The sequence below is a fragment of the Natrix helvetica genome (genome assembly GCF_964273705.1).
Source record: "Natrix helvetica genome assembly, chromosome: 16".
Classification (NCBI taxonomy): Eukaryota; Metazoa; Chordata; class Lepidosauria; order Squamata; family Natricidae; genus Natrix; species Natrix helvetica.
Window position 1 is genome coordinate 5,803,668 of NC_138563.1, and position 19,984 is coordinate 5,823,651.

The 19,984-nt window shown below is 50.6% G+C and overlaps 1 protein-coding gene across 3 annotated transcripts; it reads left to right on the plus strand.

Moving 5' to 3' along the window:
* The first annotated feature begins 14,546 nt into the window (after nucleotides 1–14,546).
* On the plus strand, nucleotides 14,547–19,596 carry AP5B1 (adaptor related protein complex 5 subunit beta 1). Of its 3 annotated transcripts, none has more exons than XM_081968143.1 (3): nucleotides 14,547–14,608; nucleotides 15,787–15,947; nucleotides 16,440–19,596. In XM_081968143.1, the coding sequence occupies exons 2-3, from the start codon at nucleotides 15,795–15,797 to the stop codon at nucleotides 19,008–19,010; spliced, it is 2,724 nt and encodes a 907-aa protein (XP_081824269.1). In that variant the 5' UTR covers nucleotides 14,547–14,608; nucleotides 15,787–15,794; the 3' UTR covers nucleotides 19,011–19,596. The 3 variants fall into 3 exon arrangements, with proteins under 3 accessions (XP_081824269.1, XP_081824271.1, XP_081824270.1); XM_081968145.1 differs by having other exon boundaries at nucleotides 14,567–14,636; XM_081968144.1 differs by lacking the exon at nucleotides 14,547–14,608 and adding an exon at nucleotides 14,626–14,646.
* The last annotated feature ends 388 nt before the right edge of the window (nucleotides 19,597–19,984 follow it).

Here is a 19,984-nt window from a genome sequence, read left to right on the forward strand (position 1 = left end):
GAAGCTGTGGGAGCTTCACCCCCGGAGGCTTTCAAGAAGAGACTGGACTGCCCTCTGTCAGAAATGATGTAGGGTCTCCTCCTTGGGTGCGAGGGGGTTGGACTAGATGACCTACAAGGTCCCTTCCAACTCTGTTAAATCTGTATCGGTATCTATAACTGCCTTGCTTTGTCGTTTTCTTGGATCAGGTTATGGGTTGTGTTCACACAATTGGACATAGCTAGTCTAGGGAAGAGAAGGACCAGGGGAGACAGGATAACATCTTCCAATATTTGAGGGGCTGCCACAAGAGAGGAGGAGGGGGCCAAGCTATTCTCCAAAGCCCCTGAAGGCCAGACCAGGAAGAATGGATGGAAACTGAGCAAGGAGAGATTCAACCTGGAAATAAGGAGGAATTTTCTGACGGGGAGAACCACCAACCCATGGAAGAGAAGTTCCCTTCGGAAGTTGTGGGAGCTTCACCCCTGGAGGCTTTCAAGAAGAGACTGGACTGTCCTCTGTCAGAAATGGTATAAGGACTCCCGCTTGAGCAGGGGCTTGGACTAGATGACCTCCCAGGTCCCTTCCAACTCTGTTAAACCTGTATCTCTAACCCATAAACCCATGTTCACCAATCCATCCATCCGTTGCAAATAACGCAAAAAAACATTCCCGCCCTGTCATGTGTATTCAGGAGTCTTTGTCATCCCTTTGAATAGCCCGAGACTGATTTTTCTAGAAAGGCGAGTTTCACCCCCCCCTTTTTAAAAAAAAATTCTCCTTGCCTTCTCTCCATCCTCCTCACCTGCTGCCAAGGTGCGTGGAGGTGAGCCTTTGGGTCAGAGCAGCCCCAGGTGTGTCCGTGTGCGCGTGTGTTTCTGTGGGGCCTCCCAGGAGAAGAGGCAACTTTGCAAACTGCCTTGGGCCCGGGACGGGGGGGGGGGGGGGCAGAGGAGAGAAACGGGTGGAGGAACCACGAAGGTGTGTGTCCCTCCGGATAGCTTCACCTTGTGGCCCCCAGTTCTGGAGGTGGCTAGCGTATCCCAGGTGTTAAGTCAGCTGGGTGGATTAGAAAGAACCAACCAACCAAAAAAAGATATGAAGTAGCCCTTCCAGTTTACGAGCCCTCGTGCCTTTGAAATGCTGTTTCTTGCACACTCAATTCGCACACCTAGGCGCGGCCCTCAGATTCCTCTCTTTCCTAAGGATACGCAGATCTTTGTCATATATTTTGTTTTTCTTCCAGAAGTTACATACAACCGCTTCAAATCCTCCACCCTCTCTCTCTCTCTCTCCCTCCCTTCCCACTGGAGTTTTTCGTTCCTTGAGTCATAAGCTTCATTAACATTTGTTTGTTTGTTTGTTTTATTCCCTGGCCGTTTGGGGAAAAAGAGGGGAACTGCCACGCTAAGTTGGCCCCGAAGTGGGTTCGAATTTAGCAAAAACACGTCCCTGGCCCCTCTGCAGAGCCACAGTTGGTGGGTTCCCCAACAATTAAATACCGAATAGAGAATGACAGAGTTGGAAGGGACCTTGGAGGTCGTCTAGTCCAACCCCCTGCTCAGGCAGGAGACCCTGTACTTATATTCTACTTTTCTCCCTGGCCATCCCATTTTATCTTCCTCCACTGTTCAGATAAATGATTGTCCCATCTCTTCTTGAAAACCTTCATTGACAGAGCAATTTCTGGTGGCAAGCAGTTCCACTGGTTAACTGTTCTCACTGTCAGGAAATTTCTCCTTATTTCTAGGTTGGATCTCTCCTTGATTAGTTCCCATCTTTTTGTCCTGCACTCAGGGGTCTTAGAGAATAGGTTGACCCCCTGCTCTCTTGTCTGTGACAGCCCGTCAAGTATCGGAAGACGGCTATCCTGTCTCCCTTGGTCCTTCTTCTCATTAGACTAGACATATCCAATTCCTGCAACCGTTCTTCATATGTTTCAGCCTCCAGTCGCCTAATCCTCTGTGCGATTAAATCAAATTAATGCTTGGATATTGATCACTTTGATCAGAGTCGAGATTATTTTGTTCCGAAATGAAGAGGACGAAGCTTTGGCAGCTATTAAAGTTTAAAGTCAACTTTCCATAATACCCATAGAAGACAATATTTGTAGCTCAGGGTTGAAATGCGGAGTCCTCGTTGGTCTCTGAGCTGGGTGGTTTTCTTGCAGACGTTTTACGACCCAACTAGATAATATCATCAGTGCAAGAAGGGGCATTTGTAGCAAACGCCACTCCCTTCTAATTGGGTCATGAAACGGCTCCAAGAAAACCACCGAGCTCAGAGAGCACGAAAGACCACATATCCCTACTCCTACTCCTCTTCCTCCTCTCCACAATCCCCATTCCCTTCTAGCACTGATGATGTTACCTAGTTTGGTCATGAGACGTCTGCAAGAAAACCAGCAAGCTCAGAGAGCACCAAGGATTCCATATTTCTTCTCTTTGTCTCTTTCTTTCTTTCTTTCTTTCTTTCTTTCTTTCTTTCTTTCTTTCTTTCTTTCTTTCTTTCTTTCTTTCTTTCTTTCTTTCCCTTTCATTGTCCCTGTCTCATCCTCTTCCTCCTCTCCACAAACCCCACTCTCTTCTAGCACTGATGATATTACCTAGTTGGGTTATGAAACGTTTGCAAGAAAACAAGCAAGGTCAGAGAGCACCAAGGAGCCCTTGCATTGAGTTGATAGAAATGTCTTTTCTTTTCTTTCTTTCTTTCCTTTCTTTCTTCCTTCTTTTTTCTTTTTTCCTTTTTCCTTTTTCTTTTCTTCTTTCCTTTCTCTCTCTCTCTTTCCCTTTCTCTTCTTTCCCTGTCTCTTCTTCCTCCCCCTCCACTCCCCAAACCCTACTCTCTTCTAGCTCTGATGACGTTACCTAGTTCATGGGTCATGAAACACCTGGCAAGAAAACCACCAAAGCTCAGAGACCTCCAAGCCCCCCACCCCACCCCCCAAACAGCAATAATACTTCATTAAATTTATATGCCTCTGGACTCCCAAGCATCTCTGCTCCATTATTCCGTTTGTTACCCATGAATTCAGCTCGGAGTAGATAGGAAAGGGAGACACACACTGGCTAAGCCAGTTCAGAATGTGACTTAAAACCAGTCACTCCGGATGTGAAGTGCCTTGAATTGTTTGACTCCGTTTTAAACTGAAGAGTTGTTAAGCAAAGTGTTAGAAAACCTAGCCTGTTTTGTTTAGGAAACCTTTGTTTTTGCCAATCCACCATACACTACAAATAATATATCTATTTGTAGATAGATATATAGATAGATATAAAGATATATAGATATAGATATATAGAGAGAGAGATGGAGAGAGAGGTGATATATGATAGAGAGAGAGATGATGGATGGATGGATGGGGAGGGAGGGAAAGATGATATATGATAGATAGATGATAGATAGCAGGGGTGGATTGTGGCCACCATTACTACCGGTTCGATAGTAAAAAAAATTGCGCACACCATGCTTTAAGAAGCCCGGACTTCAACTCCCAGAATTGCTTAGCCATCACAGGGAGCTCCACACCTCTTAAAGTCCACACATCATAAAGCTGCCAAGTTTGAATAAGTCTAGATGATCTATGAGGTCCCTTTGAACCCTGACATCCAATACTGGGTTAGCATTAACCTAGCTTAGAGGTCAGAGAGCCGCTTAGCGTGTGGTGTAGAAACCAGCTCACCCGATGAATGTCACCATTTGAAGAGTTTACGTAAATTCTTTTTTTAAAATGGGTCACCGAATTAACGGCGATCCCAATGCCGATGGAGGCCAACCTCCCATCCTCCTGAGGATGATTCAGCCGAGATGGAGGTCAGTTGCAACCCGACATTACGGCAGCAAGCCATGGTTTAAAATTAAAAAGTGCCCAATCTTGAGTTTTATCCTCATCGCTTGGTGGATCAGAGCTTCCTTCCTTTTAAAGGTAAAAGTTCCCCTCGGACATATGTGCTAGTCGTTTTCGACTCTAGGGGGCGATGCTCATCTCCGTTTCAAAGCCAAAGAGCCAGCACTGTCCGAAGACGTCTCCGTGGTCATGTGGATGGCATGACTCAACACCGAAGATGCAGGGAACGCTGTTCCCTTCCCACCAAAGGTGGTTCCTATTTTTCTACTTGCATTTTTTACGTGCTTTCGAACTGCTAGGTTGGCAGAAGCCGGGACAAGTCATGGGAGCTCACTCCCTTACACGGCGCTAGGGATTCGAACCGCCCAACTGCCGACTTTTCTGATTGCTCCTTTTGCGGCTCGACAATTCGTTTGGAAGCTCGCCGCTTGACCGCCGTTGTGCGAACTCACCCGTTGGGGCGTTCGGCGAGAAATTTGGATGAAGCAAACTGTGACTCAGTTATGTGTGTGTGTGTATGTGTGTTGCAACTCGGCCTGTGGCTTCAAGAACAAAGCGATCGTCTTTTGAAACTGCGGCCAGTCTTCAGAAGTTCCCCTTAGGGAGCCATCCAATTTCTAACTGCACGTGGGCATCGATTTTGTTGGGCAATCGGTGCTTTGAGCACCTGTGACCTCACCTGACCTGCCGTCCTTTCCTACGGGAGGAAAGACAAGATTCCCGTAACCATCTCACCTGTACAGGCTTTGCTCCTTTCACACAAACACACGCAAAAAGAGACCCATTTAGACAGCAGAATTTCAGAAAACTTTTGCCGGTTGCGTTTTAAGTCCGGGGGCTCCCCCTCATTTAGTCACCGTTTGAACGGCGCTGGCGAAAGGACCATTGTTGGCTTCGCTTGTCCGAAGGTCGCACCTCCGAGCCAGTCGCCTGGCTTCTAAGTTTCGATCACGGCTGCAGTGATCATAAGTGCGAAAGATGGTTGGGAGTCCCTTTTTTCGGCGCCAACTACCTTGTGCACAACTGTGAAGATACACCACAGTCTTTAAGTGTGAAAAGCGGTCCCAAGTCCCTCTTTTTCGGCAACGTAACTTGGAACTGTCGCTAAGCGAAATGTCGAGGACTCCCTGTACATCCGACAGAAATCTCACCTAGATCCTATCACCGAGAGGCATAAACCTTGGATTGCTCAAGCCAACCCCAGGAGTAAGCAGGGGAGGGCACGCCTTGACTCACCCCATTGTTAATCTTTGGAACTCACGGCTACAAGATGTGGCCATTACCTTCCAGTTCCAAAGGGAACGAAAGATTCATCACTTTGAGGCTAGCTTTGCAGAAATCACTCGTTCCGCGGTTTGGTGTCAACTCAGTCCTTATCTTGGCGCGTAGTACAAACCACGTCATCCTTTTAAGAGGAGGAGGCGTTATTCTGCAGTAGCCAATAAACCGGCGTTGTGCCCAGGTATTTATTTATAGGGGGAAAATATCCGGAGCAAACATAATTTCTAATATTGGATTTTCCCCCTTACCAGAGGGAGCCCCCTTGCGGAGTACTGTGGAGCTGTTACCATGGCAACTCCACTGCGCTGTACAGTAGAAGCCATTTTTCAGCAGTACAGTAGAAGCCATTTTAAGGCACAACAGGCTGTATCTTAACAGAACACACACCCCGAGGGGTGTTAGGGGTATCTTACCCCCCACAGTATTTGTTTCCAGAGAGTAAATCCTCTGTGTACCAAGTTTAGTTGAAATTGCTCCAGGCGTTCCAGAATTATGCTGGTACACACACGCACACACAGCCATTTTTATATAGAGAGATTATTTGGTCAATGAAAGCTGGGAGAATCTAGCCGGGAGATGTTTTTAAACCTCAGTTTAGAATTTAGAAGAACCAAGTTTCTCCGTCCAGAATACAGATAGTCCTCGACTTACGACCACAACTGAACCCCCCCCAATTCTGTTGTTAAGTGAGACCTTTGCTAAGTGAGTTTTGCTCCCATTTCATGCCCTTTCTTGCCACAGTTGTTAAGTGAATCACTGCGGTTGTTAAATGAGTGACACGGTTGTGAAGTGAATCTGGCTTCCCCATTGACTTTGCTTGTTTGAAGGTCGCAAAAGGGGATCACCTCGGGACATAAATGTGAGTCAGTTGCCGAGCGTCTTAAGTTTTGATCACCTGACCACAAATAAGTCGCTTTTCCCAGTGCCGTTGTAACTTCCAACGGTCACTAAATGAACTGTATTAAGTCGAGGAGTACCTGCATTGTGAGAACTCAGCCGCCTTTAGTAATCCTTTAGTAATTGAGACTCCTTGTTTAGGAGCAGTTTACCTATGACTATCGATTAGAAGTACCAGTGACCCTCGACGTACGACCGCAATTGGGGCCAGAATTGAGGTCACTGTGCAAGAGAGTCACGAAGAGAGTTGCGTCCGATTTTACTTTTTCGCCTGCAATTTCATCAACCGATCTTGGCTGCAAAACTCCAAACGGCCACCCGAGGGCACCACAGAGAGGCAGAATCGCTCCACTCTGGCACCCTCTGGTGGTTCTCGGGATATTTGCAGTCCGTATCAGTTCAGGACAGGCAAGAAAAATGGGGGGGGGCAGCAAGGGACTTGGAGGGTGCAGAGGGGGCTGGTCAGTTTCCAGTCTGCTTGTTCCCCCACCCCACCCCGTGCCCAACCTTCCTGTCCCAGCCCTGCCTGTCAGCCAGAAATGCAGAGCGGTGGTGGACGGAGCTACGACGCTGCTCCTGCCCAAAGGGCTTAGTTGTGACTCCAGAGTAACAGGTTCTTCTAAATACCAGGAGGAGGAGGAGGAGGAGGAGGAGGAGAAAGGGAGAAAACTAACAGGAATGACACCCAGGCTGGCGCGGTGAGGTTGTGGGCACAGCTGGGAAGTTAACAGGATTCTGCCCTTCACCAACTGCTCCTTGTCTTGGCTTGGGGGAGTTTTCCAGGGAGGGTGGAAATGGGGCGTAGAAACTGTGGAAGGGCAAAAGGCGCTTTATTGCTTTCTTGATTCCTCTTCCACTTTCCTTCTTTTTTTCCTCCCTTCCTCTCCTCTGGCAATTCTTTCTCCTTCCTCCCTTCATTTTCTTTCTTCCTCCCTCCCTCCCTTCTCTTTTCCTTCCCTCCTTTCTGCCTTCCTTCCCTTCTCTTTTCTTTCTTTCCTTCCTTCCCTTTCATCAATTTTCCTCCCTCCCTCCATTTTTCCTTGTCTTCCTCCTTCCTTTCTCCTTCCTTCCTTCCTTCCCTCCCTTTTTCTTCCTTCCCTCTTTCCTCCCTCCCTCAACTTTTCCTTCCTCCCCCCTTTTCTTTTCCTTCCTTCCTTCCCTCCATTCTCTTTTCCTTTCTTTGTTCTTTCCTTCCCCTTCATCTCCAATTTCCCTCCCTCGCTCTCTTTTTCCTTCCTTGTCTTCCTCCTTCTTTTCTCCTTCCTTCCTTCCCTCCCTCTCTTTTTCTTCCTTCCTTCTTTCCTTCCTCCCTCCTCTTTTCCTCCCTCCCTCCCTTCTCTTTTCCTTCCTTCCTTCCTTCCTTCCTCCCTCTCTTCCTTCTGTCCTTCCCTCCCTCCCTTCTCTTTTCCTTCTTCCCTCCACCACAATTTCCATGTTTTCTTCCAGAAAAAAGAGTAGCAAGGGGACCGGTCCAAGCTCACACACACAGAGAGAGACCCCAGTTTGCAACCCACCCACTCCAAATTGGGAGAGGGTGGGAGGTGGCTGCCAACATTTCCTCCCCCCCCCACACACACATCCGTAAGCTGGCAGGCCTTCCTTTAAGCCTCCCTGGGAGCTCCGGGCGTGAGGCCGGCGAAGGCAGAGCCCAGCATCCGGGCGTCCCGAAGGATATTAATTTAATAACAGCCCGCTGAGCGTCTTGTGTCTCCCCAACTGCTTTCATCTCCAGGCTGGATACGCTAGTGAAACTGCCGCCCCCTCCTTGGGGACGGGAGGTGTGCAATTAGCCTCGCTCCGCGGGAGGGAAACTGAGGCAGGCCAAAATAACAGGTCAAAGAAGTGAAGGCTCAGCACCTTCCCGCCGCGTCGGGCTCAGCCCCAAATCCTGAGGAAGCTGGAGGGTGACCCATTTCGGATATGCCTCGCCGGGCCTGCCTTCTAGAGGCGTTGGACCACAGCACCCATCATCCCCAACTCGCGTGGTCCGTGAGGGTGACGGAAGGAGATTCCCCGCAGGAAGAAACTTCGCTTTTGGGTGGTTAGAGGGAGAAACTGGATCTGGTTTGGGCCTGAAAAATGCTTCAAGCCACACATAGAGGTAGTCCTCGACTTACAACCGTTCGTTTAATGACCATCCGAAGTTACAACGGCACTGAAAAAAAGCGACTTAGAACCGTTTTTCACACTTTGGACCATCACAACAATCCCCCCGGGTCACGGCATCAAAATTCAGATGCTTGGCAGCTGACTCGTATTTATGACGGTCGCACCCGATCCCCTTTTGCGACCTTCTGACAAGTAAAGTCGACGGGGAAGCCAGATCCACTTAACGACCGTGTGTCTAACTAAACAACTGCAGTGATTCGCTTAGCAATTATGGCAAGGAAGGTCGTAAAACGGGGGGGGGGACTCACTTAACAAGTGCCTCACTTACCCACAGAAATGTAGGGCTCCATTGTGGTGGTAAACCAAGGACTATCCGTATTCTTTTCACCTTATGGACTAGAAACTTGGGACCGCAAACCAGCAGTTTCCAATGGGGGATCAAGGACACCCTCTGATCTTGGTTTATTGATGAATAGCCTATAACCTGGTGTTGCGCGGATATTAATTTATAGGGGGGACATGTCCGGACCAAACGTAATTTCTAATGTTGGATTTTCCCCCTTACCAGAGGGAGTACTGTGAAGCCGTTACCATGGCAACTCCCCTGGGCTGCACAGTAGAAGCCATTTTACAGCAGTACAGTAGAAGACATTTGAAGGCACAACAGGCTGTATCTTAACAGAACAGCTTGAGGCGCTCCAGAGTTATGCTGCTGTACACACACACACGGACACACACAGCCGTTTTTATATAGGTAGATAAATAAGCGAGCCTCTCATTGTGTGTCAGGTGTTTGTTGGGCCGATGGGGCGTGTTGCGCCGATCCCTGCTTCCAAATCGGCTTTCACAAACACAATAATAGGTTTGGCCTTAATTAAGATATACGTGATGTTATCCTTTTGACTCCTACAACCAACCACCTGAGTAGACCATTGGCTAATCCTCGGGGTTTGCATGTGAGGGGTGCTTTTAGTGGCAGAAAGAGAAAGCACTCTGCACATCCTCAGAGGCACCCAAATCCACGACCCGTCAGGCTCAAACGAATAAAACACCCCCCCCCCAACAAGACCCGTTTTAGCTTCGTTTGCCTGGTCTTGCCAACCCAAATCTGTGCAGTTACAGTTGTGCAAACACAGGCGTTTGCGTTTGCAAAGCAAACCACTGTTAGTAAACCCGGAGTAAGTGCATAATACAAACCCAGAGGCTGGTTTTTGCATAACCCCTAAGGAAACTACGGGATCGGCTCGTCTGTGGCCCAGTAGGATATGGATACCTAACCTGGTTCTATTAAACCGCCCCAAGGAAAAAAGGAGATGGATTCGGGAAAACCACGAATCAGGGTTAGTGCATAGGGTTGAGCCTTACATTGTCAGGCTCAAAATCTGGGCAGGGGAGCTGAATGGTTTCTTCCACCAATATGTTTCAGGTAGTCCTGGACTTACGACCAGTTTGAAGTTACGACGGACCCTTGAAAGGTACTTATGACCTGTTTTTGAAGTTCAGATGGCCACACGCAGACCCCAGCCACCAATCACGTGACTGCGTTTCTTGCAATGTTTGGTCCAGTGGTGAGGACGCCAGGCTGAAAACCAGGAGACCGTGAGTTCTAGTTCTGCCTTAGCCATGAAAGCGGGATCGGTGACATTGGGCCAATCAGTAGGAGACAGTGAGTTCTAGTCCCGCTTTAGGCATGAAATCCAGCTGGGTGACTTTGGGATGAAAGACAGCTGGATGGCCTTGGTCCAATCCCTCTCTCTGCCCATCCAACCTCACTGGGTTGTTGTGGTGGTGGTGAAACAAAGTAGAAGGAACATTGAGTTACTTATAAACATAATAATGGTGGGAAACGCATAAAGTTAGTCTTTGACTTACAGTCATTCATTCAGCAACTGTTCGAAGTTAAGAGCGGCACTGAAAAAAATGACTTAAGACCATTTTTCACACTTACGACCGTTGCAGCATCCCTACCGCCGGGGGGATCAAAACTGGGACGCTTAACAACCGGCTCATATTTATGACGGTTGCAGTGTCCCTGGGGGGGGGGGGAGTCAACGTGATCCCCTTTTGTGACCTTTGTAAAGTCTACGCGGGGAAGCCCGATTCGCTTAAAAACCGTGTGACTAGCTGCAGCGACTCCCTTAACCACGGCGGCAGGAAAGGCCGTAAAACGAAGCAACAGTCACTTCCACTTGCGGCCTACCTGAAAATAAATAGAAATACACCTGGCCTTCATCCTGGCGACGGGACCCCCGGAGAAAAAAAGCGGTAATTTCTCTCTTCCCACCTTCCCCCCCCCCTCCTCCTCCTCCCGCCATTTTCCCCTCCTGGCTGTTTCCAGACCAGATTTGTTTTGATGGACAGAGGTGTTTAGTCAAGCTGGAAGTCCCTGCCTTCGCCCGGAGCCGAATCTTGGAGGCAGGATGGGTGGGGACCCATCTTGGAAAACTGGTCTCGGGACGAGTTGAGAAGGCGGCTCCTGCACCTTCGGGCAATGGAAGAAGCCGAAACGGAGGTGGGTCAAATGGGGTGCAGCTGCCACCAGTTCAAATCGGCCCCCGGCTTCTGTGCCAACTTTGGTAACAGCTGCGTTGGGTCGCCCAAAGGATTTTAAACACAGCCAGGAATTTTTTTTCCTCTCTCTCTCTCTCTCTTTTTTAAAATGGGTTCTTAGGAAACCATTGGGCTAACGGTGTTTTTTGGACATCCTTGGCAACTTTAAGATGGGTGGACTTCAACTCCCAGAATTCCCAGGCAGCATCCTTTAAGATGGGTGGACTTCAACTCCCAGAATCCCCCAGGCAGCATCCTTTAAGATGGATGGACTTCAACTCCCAGAATCCCCCAGGCAGCTTGATTTAAGACAGATGGACTTCAACTCCCAGAATCCCCCAGCCAGCTTGCTTTAAGATGGGTGGACTTCAACTCCCAGAATTCCCAAGGCAGCATCCTTTAAGATGGGTAGACTTCAACTCCCAGAATCCCCCAGGCAGCTTACTTTCTATTTACTTTAGGAAACCAATTGAGTTGTAGTCCAGTCCATTAAAGCACGCTGGATGAGGAATTCTGGGAATTGAATTCCACCCCTCTTAAAAGTTGCCAAAGTTGACAAACTTCGGGCTAACTGACTGTGACTGCTGACTCCCTTTGTGTGTTGTGTAAGCCATCATCAAAGGCCAGGACACAAAGTGCCTTCCGCCGCATCTTACTTAACCATAATTGGCTCCCCTAAACTAACCCTGGCTAAGTTGATGCAACTTGCTCAGCTGAAAAAACGCCTGGTTAAATGCAGTTTAACTTTTGTTTGTTTTGCTGTAATCTCTTTTGGGTTTGTTTAGCTATTTTGGCCTTCCGGTGGATTTGTATTCTTTTGTCTGTTGTTGTTTTTCGTCAACCCTCAGCCGGCTTGTGTCATTCAGGAGTTCTTGGTTGGCCTAATAAACAAAAAAGCCAGATTACAACTTTGTGCGGTTGTGTTGTCACCGACAAAAAAAGCGTTCTTAACAATAATCCAGTTGGCTGGGACCTTAGAGGTCTTCTAGTCCAACCCTCCTGCTCAAGCAGGAAACCCTATACCATTTCAAACAAATGATTGTCCAGTCTCTTCTTAAAAGCCTCCGTTGGTTAATTGTTCTAACTATATCAGAAAATCTCTTGTTATTTATTGATTTGCTTCTCTCCTTGATTAGTTTCCATCCATTGTTTCTTGTCCTGCCCTCTGGTGCCTGTTGGTTCACACACAGCGGGGGAAATCCAGCAGTTCATCAAACATGGTCCGTGGCTCAGTGGCTAAGACACTGAGCTTGTCGATCAGGAAGGTCGGCAGTTCGGCGGTTCGAATCCCTAGCGCCGCATAGCGGAGGGAGCTCCCGTGACTTCTCCCAGCTTCTGCCAACCTAGCAGTTCGAAAGCACGTTAAAAATGCAAGTAGAAAAATAGGAACCACCTTTGGTGGGAAGGGAACAGCGTTCCGTGCGCCTTCGGTGTTTAGTCATGCCGGCTACATGACCACGGAGACGTCTTCGGACAGCGCTGGCTCTTCGGCTTTGAAACGGAGATGAGCAACGCCCCCTAGAGTCAGGAACAACTAGCATATATGTGCGAGGGGAACCTTTACCTTTAAAAGGAAGGAAGTTCTGATCCACCAAGCGATGAGGATAAAACTCAAGATTGGGCACTTTTTAATGACCCTTTACCTTTTAGCCGGAGTTAAGCAAAGCCCTAACTGAATGATGCGGTCGTTAAACAACTCCGCTTGACCATGAAAGTCGCCAATGGCCATCAGGTGTGCCTGCAACCGTCACTAAATAGAGGCGGGGCTGCCAAGGGCCTGAATTCTGATCACGGGACGGTCGGTTGTAAGTGGGAGGACCAGTTTGTAAATCACATTTTTTTGTGCAGTGCTGTGGAGTAACTCGGAACGATCGCTAAACGGACCTTTGTAAGCTGAGGACTCTCTCAAACGCTGAAATGGGGACCTCGGCGCAAACGAACCTCAGTTTGCGTCCCGATTGTCGGGAAAGCCGTTTTTTTTTTTCACGGATCAAAAGTCCCGTTTGCTGCCAGGTTGATGCCAGGCAGATGAGCGGCTGATTAAAACCGGCACGACCTGCAACGCCTCTTGCGCCCGGCTGCAGGTGACGGCAGAACAAGCTGTGGCTTGCAGCAGTTTCGTTGCGTACGGCCTGCTAACAGTTCGCAAAACCGTTTCACTCGCTTCCTTTCCCCCCCCACCCCCCTTTCCCAACCCCAGGCAGACAAGCGGTCTTCCCAAAGGGTCCCGGGTCCTTCAGTCTCTATAGTTTGCACTCTGCACGTGCTTCGGGTGAATCTTTTCCTGTCCCAACAGGGTCAGCAAGCCCGCAAAGTGACATTTCGAAAAGTTTAAAGTCAGGCCTGATTTTAACGATCTGGGTTTTGTTTAAAAAAAATATTTTTTGCCACGGTCGTTAAGCAAATCGCAGCGGTTGTTAAATGAATCATTTAGCCATTAAGCGAATCTGGCCTCCCCCGTGGCCTTTGCTTCTCCGAAGCCAGCCGGGAAAGTCCCAGATGGCTATCACGTGTCCCCCATACCTGCCAGTTATCAAGTTGAACATGCGACTGTGGGATGTTACCACGGTCGTAAGCGCGAGGACCGGCTCCATAAGTCACTTTGTTCAGTGCCGTTATAACTTCTAACAGTCGCTCAATCAAGGGCTGCTATCCAGGTCCAGGACGTTACGGTAACCCAGTCAATTGTAAGTTTGCTCAACACGCCGCAGTTAAACCAACAATGGTTTATTTAGAACAATGTGTAGTTTCTCGGTTGCAAAGCAGTTACGTTCCGCCGGAAAGATATAATGGGCAAAGTCTGAAACGGAATAAAATTATGCCAGCGAGAAATAAACAGAGGCGTGGCATTGAAAAACAGTATTCTTACAAAGACACAAACTGGGAATTAGACGAATAAAGTAATTATTACCGTTTTAAGCCAGTATAGTGATGACTCTTAAAAAATGCTTCATACATACATTATCCTCTTAATGAGCTGGGAAGCCTTTCTTTTGAGGTTGCAAAGCAACCCATTAATATTTATATAACTCCACCTGAACTACAAGTAGTCCTCAACTTACAACGGTTCATTTAGCGACCGTTCAACAGTACAACGGCACCAAAAAACAGGGACTTACGACCGTTTTTTCACCCTTATTATAACCATCGCCGCATCCCTCCCAGTCACGCAATCAAAATTCAGACACTTGGCCACTGGTTCCTATTTATGTCGGCCGCCGTTCTGCTTTGATGTCCTTCTGACTAGCAAACTCAAAGGGGTGGGGGGAGAAGAAGCCAGATTCACTTAAGGACCTGGTTACTTCGCTTATCGACTGCAGGGATTCGGGGAGCAACTGTGGCAAGAAAGGTCGTAAAACAGGGCAAAACTCAACCAATGTCTCACTTAACAACAGAAATGCTGGGTTCAGTTGTGGCCGAGGTGGCGCAGTGGTTAGAGTGCAGTACTGCAGGCTACTTCAGCTGAAAATTTGGCAGTTCGAATCTTGCCAGGTTGACCCAGCCTTCTGTCCTTCTGAGGTCGGTAAAATGAGGACCCAGATTGTTGGGGGCAAGAGGCTGACTCTGTAAACCGCTTAGAGAGGGTTTGAAAAAGCACTATGAAGCGATATATAAGTCTAAGTCCTGTTGCCCTCCCTTCCTTCCTTCTTTCCTTCCTTCCTTCCTTCCCAGTTGGTCTAAGTGCTATCCAAGTGCTATTGTTATAACTCGAGGACTACCTGTATTCATACATTCGGGCCACGTTGCTGCCCCTAGCGATACCTTTGCAAGCCAAGCCGCCTGAACCACTAAATTCTCTTTATTTATTTATTTATTTATTTAGAATTCGAATTAATTCCAGCGTGGGAAATCCGACTTGGCGCGGCTTCTCGTTCCTCGCGCGCCCTCTGGCGGCCGCCGCGGAATCGCCGCCGAAGGAACACGGAAGTGAGCGGCCACGGTCTGCAAGCGAGCGGCGCCGGCGGGGGGCAACAAGGTCGGGACGGGTGCGTGGCTTTTGGGGGGCGGGGGGCGAGGAAAGCGGCCTGGCGTCGGTGCATCAAGGGCTCGGGAGGCGTCTGCGGGCATCGGGGGTGTTCCCGGGCCGGGGGCTGCATTGCAAAGTCGAACGGAGCGTTTGCAGATTTGCACTCCGGGATTTGGACCCCTCGCCAGCTTGGGTGGGGTCCAGAGAAGCGAGGGATGGGTCTGAAATTGGGGAGGGGGCAGGGCAGTAGGAGGAGAGACCCTAGCCTCACCTGGCCCACGTGTCACTCCTTTCAGCCGCTCCAAACTTGGCTTGCATTTGCTTGGGAGCGCAGGAGAAGCCTTGGGCGCCCGTAGGCGCCTCCTGGGTGGGGATGGAGGCGGGGGTCCCAGCTGGATCCCCTCTGGGCGCAGGCGCGGATCTCCCGCGATTGACTCCCTCCCTTTGCGCCATCTATAAGGGTTCCCCAGCACAATTCTCTTCCACCTTTGAACAGATTAACAGAGTTGGAAGGGACCTCATAGGTCATCTAGCCCAACCCCCTCCCTGCTCAAGCAGGAGACCCTATACCACTTCTTCCATCGTCTGTGCAGACAAATCCGAAGTGAGATTCAAGAAAGGGGGGCAAATTTAGGGGTATGGACATTGAAATCGTCTGGATCCGATCGGATCCAAACCAACCAGAGGTAGTCGTCGACTTATGACTACGAGGGAGCAGAACATTTTAATGTTAAGTGAGACCTGGGTTGAGTTTAGACCTTTTTTTTTGCCAGCATTGTTAAGCAAATCACCACAGTTGATGTCAGTAACAGCGGTTGTTAAGTGAATCATTGACTTTGCTTGTCTGAATGTCGCAAAAGGGAATCTCACCTTCGGACGTAAATGCGAGTCAGTGGCCAAGCGTCTCGGACAGTCGCAAAAGGGGACACTGCGACCGTCATAAATACGAACCAGTGGCCAACTGTCTGAATTTGGATCACGGGAGCATAGGGGTGCTGTAAAGGTCGTAACTGGGGAAAACGGTCATAAGTCACTTCGCTGCCATCGTAACTTTGAATGGTTGTAAGTTGAGGACTGCCTGTGCTTTTAGCAAGAAGCGGCAACCTTCCTTCCCATAACAATCTCTGATTTGATTTGATTTTCCTTGCGTATCTTCCAGGCTTGGCTATGGGGTCAAAAGGCGGAGAGAGCTGGACTGCTACCGTTGAGGCTTTCCGGCTGTCCCCCACCGCCTTCCTCTTATCCCACGGGGTCGGAGACACCTTGGCAGCTGACTTGTTGAATGAATTGCGGAGCGAAAAACTCGGGGAAGCCATCAAGGTACGCAAGCGCCCTTCATTAAGGTTACAAAAATAGTATATAGGAATTTTAGGAGGGTGGACTTCAATTCCCAGAAGGCCCTGGCCAGCAGAACAGCTGGGGAATCCTGGGAGTTGAAGTCCTCCTCTTAAACCTTATTGGCTAGGGAATCCTGGGAGTTGAAGTCCACCCATCTGAAAGCATGTCGGCTGGGGAATTCTGGGAGTTGGTCCACCTATCTTAAAGGATGCTGACTGGGGAATTCTGGGAGTGGTGTTCACCCCTTTTAAACCAAGTTGGCTGGGGATTCTGGTAGTGGAAGGCTGATTGGGGAATCCTGGGAGTTGAAGTCCACCCCTTTTAAAGCAGGCTGGCTTGGGAATTCTGGGAGTTGAAGTCTACCCCTCTTCAAGCTATTAAGGTTCAGAAACACTGCAATCGAGGCTCACCATTTTCTAGCTGCCTCGATATTCCTCCCCATCGTCCCCAACAGCTCTGTTTCTTCTCTTGCAGCTTTCGATCCTGTCTTTATTCTTGGAATATCCCACCCTGCTCTGCCCCGATGCTAAGAAGGGTCGGGAAGCCGCGGCCTCCCTCCTTTCCCTCTTTGCCCAGCTGAGCCTCTCCCCCAAGCACGTCGGCCTCCGTTGCTCCCTGCTCTTCGCCGCAGAAACGGTGCTGGTGGCGACCGACAGCCTGGGCGAAGACTGCCCGACGTCACACGAACTGCTGTCCGTACTGCTCCACCTAGTGTCTGACCCAAACGACAGCCGGGGGGGAGTTGCCGAGCGGCCTATCCGCGCGGCGGCTTGCGAGTGTCTTCGAGAACTTGAGAGCTGCTACTCGGGATTCCTGTTACACCGACTGGAGATCCTGCGGTCTCTGCAACAGCAGGAGGCCTCCAGCGTCCACCAGGGTTACACCCTGTTGTACAGCGTGGTGCTGCGGAACGCCATCTTCCTCCTGGCCCGGAATGGACAAGGGTGTCTGGGGGACCTTCTGGCAAGCAACGGGGAGCTTGTGTGGGAGGCTACGAAGGAAGTTGGCAAGCTGTCGCCGGCGGCCCTCGACCAGCTGGTCCTCTTGCCATCTGCGGCGGACCTCAAGGAGCTAAAATTGGTGCTCTCAGCGCTTCTGGAGAGCAGCTATCTCTTAACCTCCGCAGCACAGGGCCACCTCTTGTGCCACCTGGCTCAGGCAGTAAGTGTCGTGCGCACCCAGTCCCCGGCGATTTTCAAAGCCCAGCTTGCGCGTCTCTTCGGCACGGCCAGCGTGACTCTGGAACACGCCATCCTACAGCTGAAATCTCTGTTCACCGATAGTCTATTCACTGCCGAGGACGAATCCTTCCTCTTGCGGCACCTGGTGGGACTGGCGCAGCACCCGGCTCTCCCGGAAGCCGTGAAGCTTTTCCACTTGGATTGTCTTTTGCACTTCCCTGAAAACCGTCCGCTGGTCTCGGGAACCGATGAGCGGCTGCCGGTTCTGCTCACACCGCGCACTACCTCGGGTCTTTTCCCCGGGTTCTTCCAAGATCAGGGGACCGTCCTGGCCCGGATGAATTTGCTGTGCCTCGTGTGCATGGAGAACGAGGGGCCTAGTGCCGAACGTGGGGGTGGTTATCTCCTGGAGCACGTCCTGGCCCTTGGAAGGCTAGTGGCCCGAGACGGAGGATTGGACGCCACGCGGCTTTTCTTCCAAGCCGCCTTCATTTTTGCCCAATATTTTGGCTCGCAGGCCCAACCCATGGCGGAACTGACGCGGTGCCTGCTGGATCTCTACCGTCACAACTGCACCTTAGCCCCGAACGTCATCAATCTGTTGGATGAGACATGGAAGACGCTGGACGAGTCGAGCTGGGCCAGGACGCTCGCCCGGGCCCTGCAAGAATTTGTCGTGAGCGTCCCCTTGCAAGAGGAAGACCTAAGTTGGCATCTCAAGATTTTGGCCCGGCTGGCGAAGGAGAAAGAAGTGCCCCAAGCGAGCACCATGCACTTCTTAGCTCGTCTGGTCGCCTCGGGGAAACTCGGGGATTGGCGCTCAGGCCAGATCCTTCTCAGCGTTTGCCGGAATCTGATGGTCCTTCACCCCTCGCCTGCCCTGTCCAAGCTGGCAGCCCTCCTGCATGCCATCTCCCAGAGCCACACAGATGTGGATGTCCAAGACCGGGCTGGCTTTTATTACACCCTACTCACCAACCTGTCCAGTGAAAAATTAAGATCTGTGCTGGTCGCCGAAGGTCCCATCAAGACTCGGTCGCTATCCTCATCCATCGTTGCCGACAGTGAGAGCTTTGTCGCCGCGTTGACGGTCCACTCGGTGGATCCGGCTCCCTTGAAGCTCCAGCTTGTTGAGATTACAGGGGCTACCCCGGCAGCTCCTCCGGCTGAGCAGGAGGTGGACAGCTACTGCCAGTGGTTGCTGGCCGACCGCTCTCCCTCGCGGCTCAGTTTGGCATACCGGCTGGTCCATGCGGGGCCTGGCACGCCTCCCTACAACCTCCTTCTCTGCGTGGTGCTTCGCTTTACCTGCACCAGCCGGCATTACGAGCCGGTGCCGGAGCTCTGCATCCCGTGCCTTTCTGCACATCGCCCGTCCCCGACGGTAAGGCTGACACTACGGCCGCATTGCCCGTATCCGACCCAACTGAACATTTCTGCCCTTTATACGACGCAAGATGGGTTGACGCGTTGGAGTCGGCTCGAAAACCTGGACGTGGCCTTTCCAGACCTTTTCCTACCCCTGCCGGTCCCCGCCTGGTCTCCGGAGAAACGTCGCCAACTTTTTGATGTGCTCTGGCAGCGCCTGCACCCCGACGCCAAAGATGCGCATGCTGAGAGCCTCACCGTTTGGTCCCTGCCGCCCCGATGCTTAGAAAGCTTGGTGTGTGACCAATTTGGCAGGTATATCCTAGCTGAGGAAGGAGACGAGTATAGGATCGCCCTGACTTTACCGCCTCGGGATCACATCCTGCTAAAAGTGCGGAGTGTGGACGATGCTGCCCGGGTGAGCATCCGCACCGACAACTGGAAGCTCCTTCCCTCGCTTAACCACTATTTGCGGAGTCTGGTGCAGGGCAGCTGACACCGCAACGCCCCTGTGGGTGGAAGGGAGAGATAGTGGGGACAGGCTTGTCCCCCTCCCCTGCGTTTGGGTGGAATCCTAAAATTTCTCAGAAATGTTCCCAATTTAAAGAAAAATGTGACTAAATTGGACAGAGGAAGGGGACGATATTTGGGAGAGTTTTGCATTTAGATTGGATGTAGGCCAGAGGGGTCGAGCCTTGGCTGTTTTAAGAGCTGTGGACTTCAAGTCCCAGAATTCCGAGGATTTCCCGAGGGAGGAAGGGATGGCTCCATAGCTGGGGCGGAGTCAAGAGCAGCAGGAAGCAATGCCGGCCGGGGAATTCTGGGAGTTGAAGTCCACAAGTCTTAAAGTGACCAAGATGGGACGTAAGCGGAGGGAAAGGGGAACGGAGCGATGTGTAGCAGTCAAATCTACAATACATTGTGGCTTGATGAGAAATAGTCTGAATCGCACAACAGGCTTAAGATAGTTGCTTAGTGTTGCTACCTCATGCTGAACGCCAAGCCGCCCATTTCACTGTCGGATTCATGCGTTGTGCAAAAACCCGATCAATAAAGCACTGAGGAAAACGATTGGTTGGATTGTTTTTTCTATTCAAAGCATGGACATGTTAAGACAGCTGGAATTCAACTCCCAGAATTCCCCAGCCCTACGGTTCTCCTTTAAGGATCCCTCCGTGGGGGGCAGAGTAGATCCCTGGGCGAGGGAGCCTCCCTCCCTCCCACCCATGGAGGTGGGGTGGATTCCTGAGTGAGGGAAGATGTCTCCCTTCCTCAAACCTGGAGGTGGATCCCTGGGCGAGGCAGCGTCCCTCCCTCCCACTGATGGGGGAGGTGTTGTGGATCCCTGGGGGAGGGGGGATCTCTGTCCCACTTGGAGAATGAATTCCTGGGTGAGGAAGGATCTCCTCTCTCCCACTTGGGGGTGGATTCCTGAGTGAGGGAGGATCTCCTTTGTCCCATGGGGTGGAT

What these genes read in the sequence shown, in the direction of transcription:
- AP5B1 (XM_081968143.1), top strand. Translation starts at nt 15,795, where the DNA reads ATGGGGTCAAAAGGCGGAGAGAGCTGGACTGCTACCGTTGAGGCTTTC. An exon ending in AACTCGGGGAAGCCATCAAG is followed by an intron (nt 15,948 to 16,439) that starts GTACGCAAGCGC and finishes CTTCTCTTGCAG; the next exon opens with CTTTCGATCCTGTCTTTATT.